Raw genomic sequence first — 19,263 nt, 5'->3', positions numbered from 1 at the left:
TGTTAGATACATTATCTAAATATTTAAAAATAAATAATGTGTTTGAAGCGAGCATTAGGCCGACTCGTGTTGTACAAAGGACTACACAGTCTGTGCTAAAATTAGTGCTCATATGTACAGGGCGACATTTTGAAGGCAACCTTTAGTTTTGGAATTCCAGTCACAAATATTCAAATTTAAAATCAGGGGTGCGAGAAGCCACCCCTACATGACCTCTGTGTTGTATTTCTCATTTTTGTATCACACAGTATTTCGCAGAATAGCTTACCCCCAGCTGCCCGTACACGTGTGACTGATAAAGATGACCAGGCGTTTCTGAATGCCCATCAGTAAGAGCTTAGATCGAAGTTTTGCGCGGTCATTGTTGTCAAATACACCAGGGTAGACAGCAAATGCACAATACAGTGGTGAGTACCCCTCCAATATGCTCCCTTTCACCACAGAGACAAGGACAATTTCACTGTGATTAACAGTCATACCCCACTGAGACCCAGTCTGGTGGAATGGTAGCCTCCAGGCTCTGTTAACCAGGTATTAAGCCTGGCCTGGAATGTACCAGCACATATTTTTGCTAACAGGCTCAAAGATTTAGTAAATACACAAGCAGTGAAGAATCATCTATTTTTAAAACAATGATTAATTCAGAGCGCACAGATTTAGTTAATTTGGTTGCTGAGGTGTGGAACATTTTTAATTAATACTGTAGCTATGCATTTGTTGGGATTGTGATGTGTTATGAAGAGCTGGATTGTATAGATGATTTTAATGTATTTATATATAGCTTTATTCTAACAATTTTCAAATGATTAAATGTAATGTTATCATGGTGGTTTTTGATCCTCTTAAATCTTTAAAGTGTCCCATCCCATGGTATATTTATGTAGGTAAACTAAAATGTGAGCACAAAGAGAACATGTGTTAAAAATCCCTCTAACAAAGTGCTAGAAATTCCATTTACTTTATTCCTGTTAGTAGAGCTTGGTGAAGTTACATCACGGTATTTGTGCTGTAGCAAAGTTATTTTATGTTAATCTGCAAATGGACATTTCTGAAGTGTTAGACTTTGGGGTCTCTAGTTGACACAGGTATGCACTTGTGACAAATAGGGACCCTCTCCTCCAGTCAGGGTAAGGGGATACACACCTAAAATAACCCCTGCTCACCCCCTTGGTAGCTTGGCACGAGCAGACAGGCTTAACTCAGAGGTAGTGTGTAAAGCACTTGTGAACACATACAGTAACCAAGAGACAACACTACAGATGGACACCACACAGGTTTTATATCAAAAATAAGTATTCTTTATATAGATTTACCACAAGACCATTAAACAACAAAAACACGCAATACTGTTGCTTTAGACGGTAGACTTTTGCTTAGTTCTCTTAAGTTCTTAAATGCAACACTTTAAGTCAATGTACCTTTTAGATGCGGCACGCAGGGCATCAAAAAGTGTTGCCACGATGTTGATGCGATGAAGTTTTTGGTGCAAAGAAATAAAGACGTGAAGATCTTTCAGATGCGGCATGCTTCTCCGATGTTGCGAGAAGACTCGACTCGATGCTGCAGCGGCGACACCCTTTACACCATGCGACGACAGCGGCCTCTTCTCCGACGTTTGTGAGACGCTTCCGCTCGATGCGATGTTGCAGCGGCGACACCCCTTTACGAGATGCGACGACAACAGTTCCGACGGTGGCACGCTTCTCCTTCTTGAGTCACGCTTCCAGCTCCTTGCGACACGCACTCCCTCAGAAGGCCCAACCACAGCAGCAGGCACTTCCAAAGAACTCTGGGGAGCTGGTGGGTGAAGTCTCTTGTTCCTGAGACTTCAGCAAGAGGCAAGCTCTTTTCCAAAACCTTGGAGATCCTTCACAAGTTGAGCAAAAGTACACACAAAGTTCCTTTCTCCTCTCTTTGGCAATAAGGCAACAACTGCAGGCCAATCCCCCAGGTTCAGGGATAGTTTCCTCCTCGGCTTCTTCTTGTTCCTCCCTCAGCAGAGGTTCTTCTTGTTTTTCCAAAGTGATCTAAATTCTTGGAATCAGGGTCCCAATATTTATACCCAGAAATCCTTTGTCCTCTGAAGGCAGAGGGGCCTTTGCCCAGTCCAAACCAGTTCCTGAGCACTCTGTTTACCAGACTTCTCCTTTCCTTTCAAAGTGTAGGGCAGAAACATTAGACGCCCCACAGGGGGTGGAGCCAGCATTGTGGAAGGCAAGTACAGCCCTGCAGCACTTTGTTGACAGGATTCCTTCTCTTCATTCACTGTGCAGGGCAGAGACATCAGCCACTCCCCAGGAGGTGGAGCCAGCATTGTGGAAGGCAGGCACAGCCCTATTCAGGTCCCAGGTGCAACTCCTCCCACCCATCTGGATGCAGATCTCTCTATTCACCACTGGGACACCTCACCCTGTCTCCTGGAATTCCCCAGCCCTGTCATTCAAAGAAACCAGACAAAGGAATACACAGCCTAGCAGAGGCAGGTTTGAATGGTTAGACAAGAAAATGCCTACTTTCTAAAAGTGGCATTTTCAAACACAGAATGTTAAAACTAACTTTACTAAAAGATGTATTTTATCCTCCTGAGTTCAGGCAAACTAAATTCGAATTTCTACCATGTTCTCTGAGTCAGTTAGGATTATAAGATGTAATAACCAAACTGCCCATTCTGGCCTATGGAGAACAGGTAGCCTTGCAATAGTGAAAAACGAAAATGGCTGTAATTCACTATTAAAGCATGCCACACACACCAGGGAATGTTCTACCTTATCCTTACAATGCACCCTGCCCTTGGGCCTACCATAGAGGTGTCTGATATGAAGAAAAGGGAAGGTTTAGGGACTGGCAAGTGGGTGCACTTGGCCAGTCAGCATGACAGTACCAGACTGCACGCAGGCTCTGCAATGGCAGACCTTAGACATATGTTTACAGGCTGCTTCTGTGGGTGGCACAACCAGTGCTGCAAGCCCACCAGCAGTATTTGGATTACAAGCCCTGGGCACTCCTGGTGCACTGTACTAGGGTCTGACAGGTAAACCAAACCAACCAGTCATGGAATCACAAATTATACATTAATTTACAATAGGGAGCATTTGCACTATGGCACTGGACAGCAGTGGCACAGTGCCCTGGGCAACTAACACCAGCAAAAACATATGAGGCAACAGCGAAAAAATTGAAGGGAGACCCACGCCAACCTGCCAGGTCTAACATGTGTTCCCTCCAGCTGAAATGTGGGGAGAACTACCCTACCTCCTGGGAGTTCTCATCACTAAGGCGGAAAAAACTGGACAGACCATCAGCATTGGCGTGTTCTGTACCAGGTCGATGTTCCACCGTGAAATCCATCCCTTGTAGGGAAATTGACCACCTTAACAGCTTTGGATTCTCACCCCTCATCTGCATCAACCATCTGAGGGTCCTGTGGTCTGTCTGAACCCAGAAGTGATTCCCAAACAGGTAGGGTCTCAGCTTCTTCAGTGCCCAGACCACAACAAAAGCCTCACGCTCAATAGCACTCCACCTCTGTTCCTGTGGAAGTAACCTCCTACTGATGAAGGCTACAGGTTGATCTAGGCCCTCCTCATTCATCTGTGATAGAACAGACCCCACACCATGCTCTGAAGCGTCGGTTTGCACTATGAACTCCTTGGAGAAGTTGGGTGCCAAGAGCACGAGCACTGCGCACATAGCAGTTTTTAAGGCCTCAAAAGCTTCCTGACAGGTGTCAGTCCAAATCACTTTCTTTGGCTGCTTCCTGGAAGTCAGCGCTGTCAAGGGTGCAACAATGTTGCCATACCCCTTGACAAACCTCCTGTAGTAACCCGTGAGGCCTAAAAAGGCTCTCACCTCTGTCTGGGTTTTGGGCGGCTCCCAAGCCAGGATGGTTTCAATCTTGGGCTGTAGGGGCGCCACCTGGCCGCTCCCTACCTGGTGTCCCAAGTACACCTCAGAACCCTGCCCGATCTGGCACTTACTCGCCTTGATCGTGAGGCCTGCCCTCCGCAGCGCCATCAACACTTCCTAGAGGTGGCGCAGATGTTCTTTCCATCTTCCCAACTGGCGCTGAACACTACGATGTCATCCAGGTAGGCGGCACTGAACGAGTCCAGTCCAGCCAATTCCTGGTTGACCAACCTCTGAAAGGTGGCAGGTGCATTCTTTATCCCAAAGGGCATCACCCGGAACTGGTAGTGCCCATCCGGTGTGGAGAATGCAGACCTCTCCTTTGCCCCATCGGTCAAGGTGATGTGCCAGTACCCAAACGTTAATTCAAACTTGCTGAGGTACCATGCAGCCCCTAGCCGATCTATGAGCTCATCAGCTCTGGGGATGGGGTGTGCATCAGTCCTGGTGACTGCATTGAGCCCTCGGTAGTCCACACAGAACCGGAGTTCGGGTGTGGCACCCGGCGCGGCAGCTTTTGGGACCAAGACCACTGGGCTGGCCCAAGGACTGCTAGAGGACTCAATTACCCCTAGCGCAAGCATCTTGGAAACCTCCTCCTTGATACAAGCTCTCACCCTGTCAGTGTCACTCTGTAGGCCTTGTGCCTCACAGGTGTACTGTCCCCAGTGTCCACCTCATGGACGCACCGATCAGTGACACCAGGAACCAGGGAGAACAGATCAGAAAACTGTCCCAGCAACTGGTGGCAGTCATTCTGTTGCTCAGGGGTCAGGGTGGAAGAGAGGTTGACACCATCCACTGACCCATCTTGCTCTCTGGCTGACAGGAGGTCAGGAAGAGGCTCGGTCTCCTCCTCCATCCCAGCATCTGTTGCCAAGAGCATGCCCACTTGGGACCTCTCCAAGTGGGGCTTCAAGCGGTTGACATGCAGGACCCTTAAGGGGTTCCTCGGAGACCACAATTCCACCAAGTAGGTAACGGGACTCTTGCGCTCCACAATCTCAAAGGGGCCGGTCCACTTATCCTGGAGCGCACAGGGCTCCACTGGGGCCATGACCCACACCTTTTGTCCAGGCTGAAGCTCAACCAGAGTGGCATTCTAGCCGTACCACCGCTTCATCTCCTCCTGGCTGGCTTCCACATTCGCCTCAGCGAGTTGTCTGAAATGCCTAGTCTGGTTTCTAAAGGCCAGCATGTAGCTATATACATCCTGGGGAGGATTCCTGGGAGATTGCTCCCAGCCTTCTTTGACCAGACTTAGAGGTCCTCTTATGGGGTGTCCATAGAGAAGCTCAAAGGGACTGAACCCTAGAGATTTCTGTGGCACCTCACGGTAAGCAAAGAGCAGGCATGGTAAGAGGACATCCCACTTACACCTCATAGGTTCCTCAAGACCCATTATCATGCCTTTAAGGGTTCGGTTGAATCTCTCAACCAACCCGTTTCCTTGGGGGTGGTAAGGAGTGGTGAACTTGTAGGTTACACCACACTCCTGCCACAGGGACTTTATATACTTGGAAATGAAGTTGGTTCCCCGGTCAGACACTCTGGAGAAAATTCCCATCAGTGCTCGTCCCACCACGGGGGCCATCACTGTCCTCAGATGTATGGCGTCCGGGTACCGGGTGGCATGGTCCACCAAGACCAGGATGAACCTGTTGCCCATGGCTGTCTTGGGGTCCAGTGGCCCCACAATGTCAATACCCACCCATTCAAACGGGGTGCTGACTACAGGGAAGGGCTGGAGAGGAGCCTTGTGCTTCCTCCCACTCTTACCACTTGTCTGGCATGTCCTGCAGTGAGTGTCTGAACTCCTGCGCATTTGGGGCCAATAAAAATGGGTGACAAGCCTTTCAAAGGTCTTGTCCTGCCCCAAATGTCCTTCCAATGGAACATCATGAGCCAGCCCCAGTAGGAAGGCTCTGAAGCGCTGGGGTACCAGGCTCAGCAACCTTAGGCTCTGTATAAAGGAGGTCATTCTCCCAGTAGATCCAATGTGATCCAGACTGATAACCTGCTGCCTGGTCTGCAGCCTGTTGCCGCAGACCCACAAGAGAAGGGCATTCTTTCTGCTCCTTGCAGAATTTATCCCTGGAGAGTCCTCCTTCTTGATGCCAATGGGTCAGCTCAGGCAGGTCCCCCAGTTCGGCTACCTGTTCCCCTGTAGGCTCCAGCGCATCCCCCTCAGGGTCTGCTCCCTCCTGGACCGTGGGAACTTCGGGGGCCGGTTTCCCACACCCCCTGCCTCTACTCTAGACGGCAGGTACCTGGGCCTCCCTCTCAGGCTCCAGGTCCTCTTGAGCACCTTTACTCGCTGCCATTGACCGGGTGGTCACACACGCCCAGTCAGGCATACCCAACATTTCTAAATGTGCATTCCGCTCCACCTTCGCCCAAGGTGAGCTCTCCAAGTCGTTCCCTAACAAACAGTCAACAGGCATAGCGGGCCTCACAGCGGCCTAAGGAGTACCAGAGACCCCCTCCCCCCCACTCAAATGGAACCTGAGCCACCTTGCAGTGACTCTCTGTGTTGTCAGTGGCAACAACTGGGTAGAATGCTCCCGGGACAACCTGCTCTTGAGACACCAGGTGACACTTGACTGCTGTCACACTGGCTCCTGTATCTCTCAGATACTCCACTCTATGGCCATTGATGGTCACCCACTGCCTGTATTTTTTGGTGTTATCAGGCATCTGGGTCCTGGGGACCACCTCACAGTCTCCTAATGAGACAAGGGACATCTCTGCGGGACCCCACCCACCTTGGGCACCCATCTCCTCACCCAGGGCTACACTAGCCATCTGCCGGGGGGCTGCACCAGTGGGTGCTGGTTTTCCAAACAGGCGGCACTTGGGATCATTGGCAAAATGACCCAGTTCTCCACATTTGTAGCATCTCGGGGGCCCTCTTTGAACAGGTGGACCTGTCGGGCCCCTGACGGTTTCTGGGGGGAAGGCTGAGAACCTTTCTCTTGGTTCCCTTGGGGATTACTTTGGGGCCTCTTATGGAACTCCCTCTGTTTACCCTTGTCCCCCCCACTCTTCTGCTGGGGACCCTGCCCACTCTTGGCTGAGTCTCCTACGTGACCCTTGTGGACCCTGGTACTCACCCAGCGGTCCGCCTCCTCAGCAAGCTTCCTACGATTAGTCAGCCTACTATCAATCATGTGCTGGCGTAGCTCAGGAAAACAGTGACTTGACAAGTGCTCCCATGCAATCAAATCAAGCAGCCCCTGAAAATCATTGACTTTGCTACCCTTCACCCAACCATCCAATGTTCTGCAGAAAAAAGTGACATATTCAACATAGGTACCGTTTGCTATCTTTGTGCAACCCCTGAACCTCTGTCTGTACATCTCAGGGGTTAAACCATATCTAGACATCAATGCATCTTTCATGTGGGGATAGGAATTATAGACATCAGAAGGCAAGTCCAGCAGTGTGTCCCGCCCCTCACTAAGGAACCGCCCCCACAACCCCGCTCCCCAATCCTTCTCAGGGACCCGGTGGGAAGACATGGCTAGCTCATAGGCCTTGAACCACTGCCCAATATCATCATTTAAAAAAAATTCCTTCACCACATCTTTAGGGATATACACTCTAGATTCTACAGGCATTGACTGTGTGCTGCCACCAGAGGGAGTACTCCCTAAGTTCTGGGCTTTCAACTCCAACTCCCTCAAAATCTGTTCATGTTCAAACTGTAGCTTCTTTTCTTCTAGGGCTAACTTCCTACTTTGCATTTCAAATTCTAACTGCCCACTAACTTGAGCTTGGTCAGCTCAATTTCATGCATCCTACACTATTTTCTATCTGCCAACTCCTCTGGAGATAGACTTTTACCAGAAACACTGCTACCGGCAGGGGAGGGGTTCTCCTTCCTCTTGGACCCACTGGCCCATCCAGCTGCTCCTCTGCATTATCATCATCAGTGGCATTCCTTGCTTCTACCCAGGCCCTCAGCGCCTTGTAGAACTCTGCCTTATTTTTGCATCCAGTAGTAGAAACATTAAATTTCTTGCAGAAGAACTTCAGCTGTGTTACTTTGTAGCTTTCCAGTTTCTCTTCTTCCCACTCATTATCAACAGAGACTACAGATTCTGCTCTCTCCATCCTGATTAAACTTGGCAGTTCTCAAAAATATAAAGTTCCAAAAAGAAATCTACCAACAAGTATTGGTTGCGTTATGGTCTGCACTCACTAAGTAGTGTTCACCAATCACTGTACATGAGTCACAAATGCAAGTCCAGAATCCTCACCGCTGACCACCAATGTTAGACTTGGGGGTCTCTAATTGGCACAGGTATGCACTTGTGACAAATAGGGACCCTCTCCTCCAGTCAGGCTAAAGGGGTACACTCCTAATATAATCCCTGCTCACCCCCTTGGTAGCTTGGCACGAGCCGACAGGCTTATCTCAGAGGCAGTGTGTAAAGTACTTGTGAACACATACAGTAACCAAGTGACAACACTACAGATGCACACCACACAGGTTTTATATCAAAAATAAGTATTCTTTATATAGATTTACCACAAGACCATTAAACGACAAAACACGCAATACTGTTACTTTAGATGGTAGAATTTTGCTTAGTTCTCTTAAGTTCTTAAATGCGACACTTTAAGTCAATGTACCTTTTAGATGCGACACGTAGGGCAACGAAAAGTGTTGCAATGATGTTGATGCGATGACGTTTTTGGTGCAAAGAAATAAAGACGTGAAGATCTTCCAGATGCGGCACGCTTCTCCAATGTTGCGAGAAGACTCGACTCGATGCTTCAGCTGCAGCGGCGACACCCTTTACGCGATGCGACGACAGCGGCCTTGGCAGCGACAATCTTCTCCGACGTTTGCGAGACACTTCCGCTCGATGCGATGTTGCAGCGGCGACACCCCTTTACGAGATGCGACGACAACAGTTCCGACGGCGGCACGCTTCTCCTTCTTGAGTTGCGCTTCCAGCTCCTTGCGACACGCAGTCCCTCAGAAGACCCAACAACAGCAGCAGGCACTTCCAAAGAAGTCTGGGAAGCTGGGGGGTGAAGTCTGTTGTTCCTGAGACTTCAGCAGGAGGCAAGCTCTTTTCCAAGCCCTTGGAGATCCTTCACAAGTTGAGCAAAAGTACACACAAAGTTCCTTTCTCCTCTCTTTGGCAGTAAGGCAACCACTGCATGCCAATCCCCCAGGTTCAGGGATAGTTTCCTCCTCAGCTTCTTCTGGTTCCTCCCTCAGCAGAGGTTCTTCTTGTTTTCCCAAAGTGATCTCAATTCTTGGGATCAGGGTCCCAATATTTATACCCAGAAATCCTTTGTCCTCTGAAGGCAGAGGGGCCTTTGCCCAGTCCAAACCAGTTCCTGAGCACTCTGTTTACCAAACTTCTCCTTTCCTTTCAAAGTGTAGGGCAGAAACATTAGACGCCCCACAGGAGGTGGAGCCAGCATTGTGGAAGGCAAGTACAGCCCTGCAGCTCTTTGTTGACAGGATTCCTTCTCTTCATTCACTGTGCAGGGCAGAGACATCAACGCTCCCCAGGAGGTGGAGCCAGCATTGTGGAAGGCAGGCACAGCCCTATTCAGGTCCCAGGTGCAACTCCTCCCACCCATTTGGATGCAGATCTCTCTATTCACCACTGGGACACCTCACCCTGTCTCCTGGAATTCCCCAGCCCTGTCACTCAAAGAAACCAGACAAAGGAATACACAGCCTAGCAGAGGCAGGTTTGAATGGTTAGACAAGAAAATGCCTACTTTCTAAAAGTAAATAACCAAAGAGTAACGCGGTTGCGCACCCATCTGTCGCACTGCGAGAACAGGAATGTATCCTTAACAACAACTTCTCATTTCCTTTTTGAATGGTAATCATCTTGTACGAGGTAAACCAGTAAATGATCCACAGTCTTTATCCATAGTTCATCCATGCTTCTAACATACCAGCGAAGACAGCGTGATTCCAGCATGATTCATTTTAAATTTTCACATATCTCCTGCATGCCCTCCGGGCCTTTAACAGCGACACGTTCAAAAGAATCATAGACAGCAAGTTGACTCAAAAGATGTTTATTGCTTTTCACCCAATGCATTTCGGGCCAACAAGGGCCCTTCGTCAGGGGTCACTGAAATGGATAACAGAAAGACATCTCAGCCATTTGTATAAAGCAAACTCTCTGCATTAAACTCAAATGAAATAATACTGTGCATATAAAAACGAACCCAAATGTCAAGCCTTACTACAATTTAAACCCAAAAAATCCTTACGCTCATCACCTCCCTCCAACCATTCATCCCCTACTGGAACAGAAACAAACCCAGCACGTGAAAACTCATAAATCAACCCACTAACCCAAAACACATTCTCTCGTTCCCTTAACCTACATGGCAATCCTCAATTCAACCCCTCTGTTAAACACACCCTGTTACCTAATCCCCATCCCTTCAATGCACTATACAAATGTAAACGAGTAAATCACCTTAAAAGCGACGAGCGGCAATAACATCGTAACGTGCAGCACCATTCGACAATGTCAGCATACAGTTTGACTCTGACCCTTCCACCGTAGTTTTAACCTCGTGCGTTATAAGAGACAGGTGTGATTCTATCCGGTGACCTAATCTAATTAAAGTTCAAATCTTTAAAGAAACAGCGCCCAAAATGTTGTCATGAAAATGAAACAAAAGCACTCTCCACTCAACACCAACGTTACACGTGCACCATTAACTTAATCCCACCCAAAGCTACTCAAATTGAATTTCAAACCCTCCCAAATCAAAGCCCAAGAAATCAAAACGAATACATCTAATGCACACAGAAATATAACGAAATCAATAAATAAAAGAAAAAATCACAAAATCAATAAATATAACAAAATCAATAAATAAAAGAAATCAATAAATAAAAAAAATCAATAAATAAAAGAAATCAATAAATAAAAGAAATCAATAAATAAAAGAAAAAATCAATCTCTCTATTCACCACTGGGACACCTCACCCTGTCTCCTGGAATTCCCCAGCCCTGTCACTCAAAGAAACCAGACAAAGGAATACGCAGCCTAGCAGAGGCAGGTTTGAATGGTTAGACAAGAAAATGCCTACTTTCTAAAAGTGGCATTTTCAAACACAGAATGTTAAAACCAACTTTACTAAAAGATGTATTTTATCCTCCTGAGTTCAGGCATACTAAATTCGAATTTCTGCCATGTTCTCTGAGTCAGTTAGGATTATAAGATGTAATAACCAAACTGCCCATTCTGGCCTATGGAGAACAGGTAGCCTTGTAATAGTGAAAAACGAAAATGGCTGTATTCACTATTAGAACATGCCACACACACCAGGGCATGTTCTACCTTATCCTTACAATGCACCCTGCCCTTGGGCCTACCATAGGGGTGTCTGACATGAAGGAAAGGGAAGGTTTAGAGACTGGCAAGTGGTTGCACTTGCCCAGTCAGCATGACCGTACCAGACTGCACGCAGGCTCTGCAATGGCAGACCTTAGACAAATGTTTACAGGCTGCTTCTGTGGGTGGCACAACTAGTGCTGCTAGCCCACCAGCAGTATTTGGATTACAAGCCCTGGGCACTCCTGGTGCACTGTACTAGGGTCTGACAGGTAAACCAAACCAACCAATCATGGAATCACAAATTATACATTAATTTACAATAGGTAGCACTTGCACTGTGGCACTGGACAGCACTGGCACAGTACCCTGAGCAACTAACACCAGCAAAAACATATGAGGCAACAGCGAAAAAATGGAAGGGAGACCCACACCAGTGTGCCAGGTCTAACATGAAGTATATGTCAAGCAATAAGTTGAAAATCCCTTTAGACAAAATTCCAGGAAGTAAGTACCACAGTGAGAGATGCACCCCGTCATTCTCTCACACCATAAGTCCACTCGCTAGACCTCTACAGCCAACAAGAGGCTTGCCTTCTAACAACAGTTATGGGAACAGGTAGATCTGCATTGTACCCTTGCAATACCCTAATGTTATGCTTGTGCAAAAACTCCATATCTACTTTAAAAAAAAGTTTTGATGCTAACTTTGCCACAGGTGACACAGAGCCACTTTATCAGTGAAATTAGGTGAAGTAAGGAAGCTTTGACCTTAAGGAAGAGAGAAAGTTTTACAACTTCAGTAGAGTTAGACTTTCTCTTATTCTGAAGGCTCTACCCTTAAGCAGGGCGTTCCACCCGAGATGGGTGAAATTTCAGGAAAAAGGGATTTGTTTCCCCTGGTGTCAGTTAGTGCCGCAGTTAGCCCTGTGTGGTGGTGGGCAAACAATGTACTTTGCTTCACAGTCACTAGTTCAAATCTATCCACTACTTTCCTGTCCATGTTGACAGAAATCTCAGCAAGGGACATCTGGCGGCGAAGAATCCGTTGTATGTTGCTCAGAAGGATGTGAAAAAGGTAAGTAGCTATGGTTAGTGTACTTGTGGCCCTGAGTGGGAATGTCACCCTTTTTCATATCTGCCTGTTGTTTAAATCCTTTGCTAGCTTCGTACAGTACACAGTAGGTAGAGATATAAAACAACTACTGCAATCTTTTTTACTTTGCAGACTTTTACATGTTATACATTTTATAAGGTGTTCTTCTGAAGGTTAATTTAAATGGGAATTTAATTCATTTAAATAACAATGTTGTTAGAAATGGGGGGGGTCTCTAGTTGGCAGTGGCTTACACCCTGTCGAATAGGGACCCTTCCGTAAAGTCATGGTAAGGGGATTACACACCCAAGATAACCCCTGCTCACCCCCTTGATAGCCTGGCACTAGTAATCAGGCCTATCTCAGAGGCAGTGTGTAAAGCATTTGTACATACCACACACAGTAAGACAGTGAAAACACTACAAATGGACACCACACCTGTTAAGAAAAATAACTAATCTTTATGTAAACTAAACAAGACCAAAACAATATCAATCCAACATACAGAACTCAAGATACCACTTTTCAAAAGTTTAAGCAATTCTTTTCATTAAACTGTATGGATGCGGTAATTTTAGCACAAAGTGATGTGCTGTGTCAAAATCCAAGCTGAAACAGAGCCTCAAAGGAGAGAAGTGTTAGAAAACACAGCGTTGCTTCAGGACTGGAGTCCCAGGGGAAGTGAGGCATCAGTTCTGCTGTACGCAGAAATGTTGCAACAATTCTTTACTGCCAGGAGAAGCGATGCGTCCAAATCCGAAGACGGATCTGGTTTGCGAGGTGATGCATTGGAAACTTGGCACACAGGTGCGATTTGTGAGAAAATCCCGGCGCTGTGGATCGATGAAAAACAGGCACTGCGTCTTTTCCACAGCCGCAGACAAGTGATGCATTAATTCCTTCAGCTGCACAGCAGGGCCTGCGTCAAAGTCGGAGGAGGAGTTCTCGGACGTTTAGAAACTTGGTGCTCTAGAATCGGGCTGCGGTGTTTCTACTGGCCACGAGCAGGGCCTGTGCCGATTTTTCAGCCGCACTGTGGTGATGGGTTGGTTTTTCAACTGTATAGCAAGCTTGCAGTGGGAAAAACATCACTGGAAAGGCAATGCGTGGATTTTCAAGTCTGGAAGCAGCAGAACCACCTCCAAGGGCCCAGAACTGGAATTGGCACCACTGGATAGGCCAGAACTCCCAGCAGTGGAGTTCAGAGATGCTGCAGACGAAGTCTTTGATGGCACGCAGACTTCCAACAGGGCACAAACAAACATAAGCCCTTTGGAAAAGCAGGATACAAGAAAGCAAAGCCCAGTTCTTTCACTGCCCACAGAAAGAAGAAGCAACTGCAGGCCAAACTAGCAAAGCAACACACATCAAAGTGGCAGTACTCCTCCTGACAGCTCTCCGGCTCTTCTTCTTGGCAGAGTACTCAGTCCAGAAGTGTTCTAAAGATGTGCGGTTACATGTCCAATACTTATACCCCTTTTGCACTTTGAAATATGCATGCTTCAAAGGAAAGTCTTCGTTGTCCACAAGATCCTGCCTTGCCCTGCCTTGGTTCCAGACACAATACCGGGGGAGTGGGGTGGCGACAGCATTATGAGAGAGCAGGTACAGCCCTATTCAGGTGTCAGTGACAACTCCTCCCACCACTCTAGCTCAGGAAGTCCCATCAGGCTGGTGATGGGTCATCAGGATATGCGAGGCACACCTCAGATCCCTTTGTGTCACTGTCTAGAGTAAATGCGCAAGCAGCCCAACTGTCAGTTTAAACCAGACATTAATTCCACAGGCAGACAGAGGCACAGGATGGTAAAGCAAGAAAATGGCCACTTTCTAAAAGTGGTTACATCAAACGGGCAGCCCTAGTTCCCGAACTTGGGTAAAAAGGTTATGAAAAGCAAACCATAATCAATTAAACAATATGTATTGCAAAAACGTCTTTTACTAAAAAATTGAAATAAAATGACAATAATACGATGTACAAACGGTGCTCATACAGTTACATGACAGATATTATAAAGGTCACAATTAACAGTGTAAACAGAGAAACAATGGCAGAGACAAGTGAATTAATATTGAAACTGGTCCGACAAATCACAAGAACGGAAGTGGCAATGAATGCTTCCTCTTCAATATGTGCCAAATCAAGCGTCAACAGCGTTTCAGCCAGATTAATTTGTTATGGTCATCATCAGGACAGACATAAAAAAATATCTGTGCATCCAATAGAAAGAATCTGAAAATATTGAAAGGTACCATACCCAAGGGGTCTAATTCAATAATATCAGCATAGCACAAGACAGGGAACCCAGTGCCATGCATTTATAGCTGATAAATGATGTGTTAATCAAAGAACCATATTAATCAAGGAGAAACTCAAAAAACAAATATGGAACAAAGAATGAGAAGAAATCAAATGAATGCAATCAGTGTCATCCATGTTAGGAAAACTGTGAGTGGAAAACAGAATGAAATCTACCAGATTCCGTAAGGACATCTAGCATACACATGAGCATCTTTTGTCCATTGTCTTACTGTCGTATTTAAATTTGTTGGTAAAATATGTTTTTGCAATACATATTGTTTGATTAATTATGGGTACCTTTTAATAACCTTTTTCCAATTCTTTTATGGCTTGTGTTCTATGTATATTGTTTCTCGTTTGTTTTCTTCTGTATACATAACAAATGTCGTTTCTTTTTAAGGACTTTTTTGCTTGAACCACTGTTGGTATTATAACACTTTTTAAAAGTGGCAACTTAAAAACCACCTTTACTAAAATATGTATTTATAAACCCTGAGCTCAGGAAGCCCAAACTACAAATCTCTAATTGAAAGTTACACTTGTAAGATGTTACAAGGCAGCTCCAATGCTAAGCTATGGGAGAGCTAGTCCCTGCAAAAGTGAAAAACGAAATTAGCAGTATTCCACTATCAGGACATGTTAAAAGCACCAGAACGTGTCTTACCTTTCACATAAACTGCACCGTGCCCATGGGACTACCTGGGGCCTACCTAAGAGGTGCCTTACATGTAGTAAAAGGTCGACATGGCAGTTTAAAACTGCATGCACAGACACTGCAATGGCAGGTCTGAGACATGTTTACAGGGCTACTCATGTGGTTGGCACAGTCAGTGCTGCAGGCCCACTAGTAGCATTTGATTTACAGTCCCTGGGCACCCACAGTGCAATTTACTACGTGCTTACCAGTAAATCAAATATGCCAATCATGGATACCCAATCACAATTATAATTTACACAGGGAACTTTAGCCCTAATCACTAGTGGTAAAGTGCCCAGAGTAGACAAGCCAGCAAAAACGAAGTCCCGCATTCAGTGAAAAATACAGGAGGTAGAGGCAAAAGACGGGGTAAACCTAACATCTGTGTATTCAGGTATTTTTCTTAAGCACAAACATGTATTGTTTTTAAGCTGAGAATGATTTTGTTCACTCTCTCTTTCTTTAGTGTTGTGACTATTACCTCAACAACAAAAAATTCTGTAAAATTGAGGCATGCTGTGGTAATTTGTCTTTGTAATTACGATTTTGGTAAGGGCAGGTTTAAATGGAGTAAACTGTGCCATTAGACCATCTGTTTGTGTGTATAATAGTTTTACTTTTATTCCATGCTTATATTTTCATGTCTTCACAAGTCATTTTACCTATTCCTCAAGGTGTCTGTGATATAAGCAAAGTATACATACATTCAATGTGAAGCTGAAGGCTTAGCCTTTGTTGAATTATTGTGTTGCCCTCGTTCAGAACACAGAATAAAAATGTAATGTCGTCATAATGGTACTATATATGTTAAATATGAACTTAGTAAGATTTTACAGAGCATTTAGTTTACTACTCATATGCATTTTATTATGCCTTTACTTGTCTTTTACATTGTTTTAAGATTATTTTTCTTTTTAGGTGGATATAGTCAACGGTTACCAAGTGCAAGTGCATTGGGAAAAATATTTACAGCATTGCCAATGGGTTGCCCAATTTTTCAGATGCTGGAACTCAAACTGGCTGCATATATCGATTTTCCAAGATTCATGAGTCCTGGAGTTCTTGTAACTTGTGCAGATGATATTGAACTTTTTAGTACCGGAACCAAAGAGATTATTAAGTTTGATAAGCCTGGCTTTACAGCTTTAGCTCATCCTTCTTCACTGACTATAGGCACAACACATGGAGTGTATGTACTAGAACCATCAGTTTTACCAGAACATCATGAATTAGAGTATAGGGTATGTAGACATTTTCTTCATAAGCCTACAATACAAATGATGCATCAGGCTGGGGCGGTAACTAAAAGGAGAAACTTAGAGTTAAATTCTGTGGAAGGCGATGGTGAAAAGGGTACAGCATGCTCCGAGATTGTGTATACTGATAGTTTGTTTTACATAGATCACAGCACTGCAAAAATATTGCTTGCTTTCTATAAAGAAATTGGTACACTCAGCTGTGAGATAGATGCATACGGTGACTTTCTGCAAGCCCTTGGAACTGAAGCAACGCTGGATTATACAAGGAACACTGTCAATGTTACAAAAAAAGACACACAACTAATTGAAATGAGGGAAAATATATTTTGGCTGTTAAAAGGAACACCACTTAATGTTATTGTTTTAAATAACTCAAAATTCTATCATATTGGGACCACCAAAGAGTACATATTTCATCTTACCCAGGATGACAAGTTGAGAGCAGAGCTTGGCCTACAGTCTAAGATATTTAGTATCTTTTCAACGGAATCGCAGCATTTAGCCAAATCGACTTGTTTCATTCACAGTATACTGGATTCCCGGTCCTCTGTTGGTTCTGGCTCAGTTGTTGAGTATTGTAGATTTGGTCCTGACGTTTCATTGGGGGAAAACTGCATTGTTAGTAGTTCCTGTATAACTATGAAAACAATCATCCCACCAAAATCCTTTGTGTATTCATTGAGTTTGAAGATTGATGGACAATTAATGTATTCAACAATAGCATGTGGGTTAGAAGATGATTTTAAAAAGAATGTAAAATCACTTTCCGAAATACATTCCCTACAATATTGTGGCATCATTCTGCAATATTGCCTGGGTTTATGGGGCCTAAAGGCGTCAGAAAAACTTTTCTCTGACAATAGTACCGGCCTGGGTTTGTGGAATGCCCGTATTTTCCCTGTTTGTCTCTCTTTAGAGGAGTCTGCTGTATTGTCTGTTTCGATGCTTAATGCCGTACACAACAATTGCCAATGTGATATCTCTGACAGAAAGCTACTGTCAATTGCAGAAATGCTGTCCTTCAAAGATGTTGAAGACATGTTACTATTTAGGCACAAACTCTGCGAGGAAATTGGTATACAATGTAAGAGTTGAAGATGTTTGTAAAAATGTCAGACGTCAGATTCTCATTTTAACAAATGACTTCCCTTTTCTGCGTGTTGCACAAAAAACGAGTAGGTTTTATTATTGTAAATAGTTTCTGTAATGTTATGTTAGCTACTTTGTTTTTCTTTATCATGTCTGTGGGGAAGATGGTTCAGAAATCTACTCATCTGAAAACAATTCTCTGGTTCAATTTAGTGACATTCAGTGAACTAACAAACTATGGCAGATTTCTCATTAAAGAGTGTATCCGATTATAAATTGTTGGAGGGATTGAATTTCTTTTTTTGTTTTAAATTAATATCGAAGTTGTATGTACAGATATATGGTATTGCCTGTATTATTTTAAGGCATTATTTTTCTATACAAATAAACACTTTCTTACTGATGGATCATGATGTAATTCACTGTAAAACTACACTAACCACACGCCTGAATGCTGTTGTACTTTGCCGGAGGCTATCTGTAATGTGAAAATTCCTGTATCTCATTGAACTTCATTTCTGTAATTTACCAGTTGTGCAAGAGCCCAGAAAACAAGCAAGGATCCATGTTTACGGTCCTTGACATTTAGCGTTACGTGTATGACTTAAGATATTTGCTTTCATAATGTGATAATTGACACTTTCTGTTACTCGTGATCTTATGTGTGCCTCTTATCTCTAAAAACTCAAACTAATTCTACACGTACGCATAATTGTTGTCCCTGTTTCCTTTGTACCTATTACTCCTTTGAACGTTATTTAAGGGACGCGCCTGCAACCCCTGGCTTGCCACTATCGACCCCTGGCCTGAGGTGGCAAATTCGGTGCCAAGAACACAGGGCAGGTCCACATTCCTTAGTATCGGTGTGAGTGTGTGTCAGTTACATGAACCGAGTGAGATTATAGCCCAGATTTATTATTCCTTAACACAAGGCAACGCTGTACCAAAGATGCTGCGCTACCTTGCGTCTTAGGGGGAAAGAAGCAGTGCATATAGCTACTAAGACATGGTGCGCTGGGGAGAGAAACAATGCACCATATCTACTAAGATATGGTGCATTGTTTCTCTCCCTGTGCATTCCCGCGCTTCTGATAAAAACACTAATTCACTTGTGTAGCTTGGCCTAGCACCAGTGATATAGCAGGCCCCAAAACGCAATGTGGAGACATTATTTCCTGTAAAAACAAGCATTGGCATAGCCAATAGGTCTCGCTTTTGGGACCTTATAAGTATTTAGTTATGTAGCACAATATCCTTGGTGCAATAACATCAACTGTTGCACGGCTAAAAACTTATAAGGTCCCAAAGGCGAGACCTATTGGCTATGCCAATGCTTGGTTTTAGAGGCCTGGTAGGCTGGTAAGAAAGGTGCCAACCAGAGGGGCAAGGTCTAGAGAGAAATAAGATAGGAAGAGAGGTGAGTTATAATGAAATAGCACAAATAGAAAGGTGAAGCACAGAATGACAGGTCAGGTAAACAAAGTAGCGAGGCAGAGAGGCAGGTAGAGCCGGTGGGATGAAAAATAGAAAGATATGCGAAGTAGAGACTAAAGAGGTGCAGATGAGGTAGAGAGAT

At 44.9% G+C, this 19,263-nt stretch overlaps 1 protein-coding gene across 3 annotated transcripts in view; it reads left to right on the top strand.

The window, feature by feature from the left end:
* The window catches only part of FPGT (fucose-1-phosphate guanylyltransferase), a 98,161-nt gene extending 80,070 nt beyond the window's left edge, over positions 1 to 18,091 (top strand). For all 3 annotated transcript variants that reach the window (XM_085602278.1, XM_085602277.1, XM_085602279.1), the window contains one exon: positions 16,258 to 18,091. In XM_085602278.1, coding sequence (XP_085458404.1) covers positions 16,258 to 17,693 — 1,436 coding nt within the window. In that variant the 3' untranslated portion in view covers positions 17,694 to 18,091. The remainder of the gene's footprint in view (positions 1 to 16,257) is intronic.
* The last annotated feature ends 1,172 nt before the right edge of the window (positions 18,092 to 19,263 follow it).

Source organism: Triturus cristatus, chromosome 4_2 (genome assembly GCF_964204655.1).
Source record: "Triturus cristatus chromosome 4_2, aTriCri1.1, whole genome shotgun sequence".
NCBI lineage: Eukaryota > Metazoa > Chordata > Amphibia > Caudata > Salamandridae > Triturus > Triturus cristatus.
Note: the sequence above shows the minus strand (reverse complement) of the source record. Positions and strands in the feature narration are given on the sequence as shown.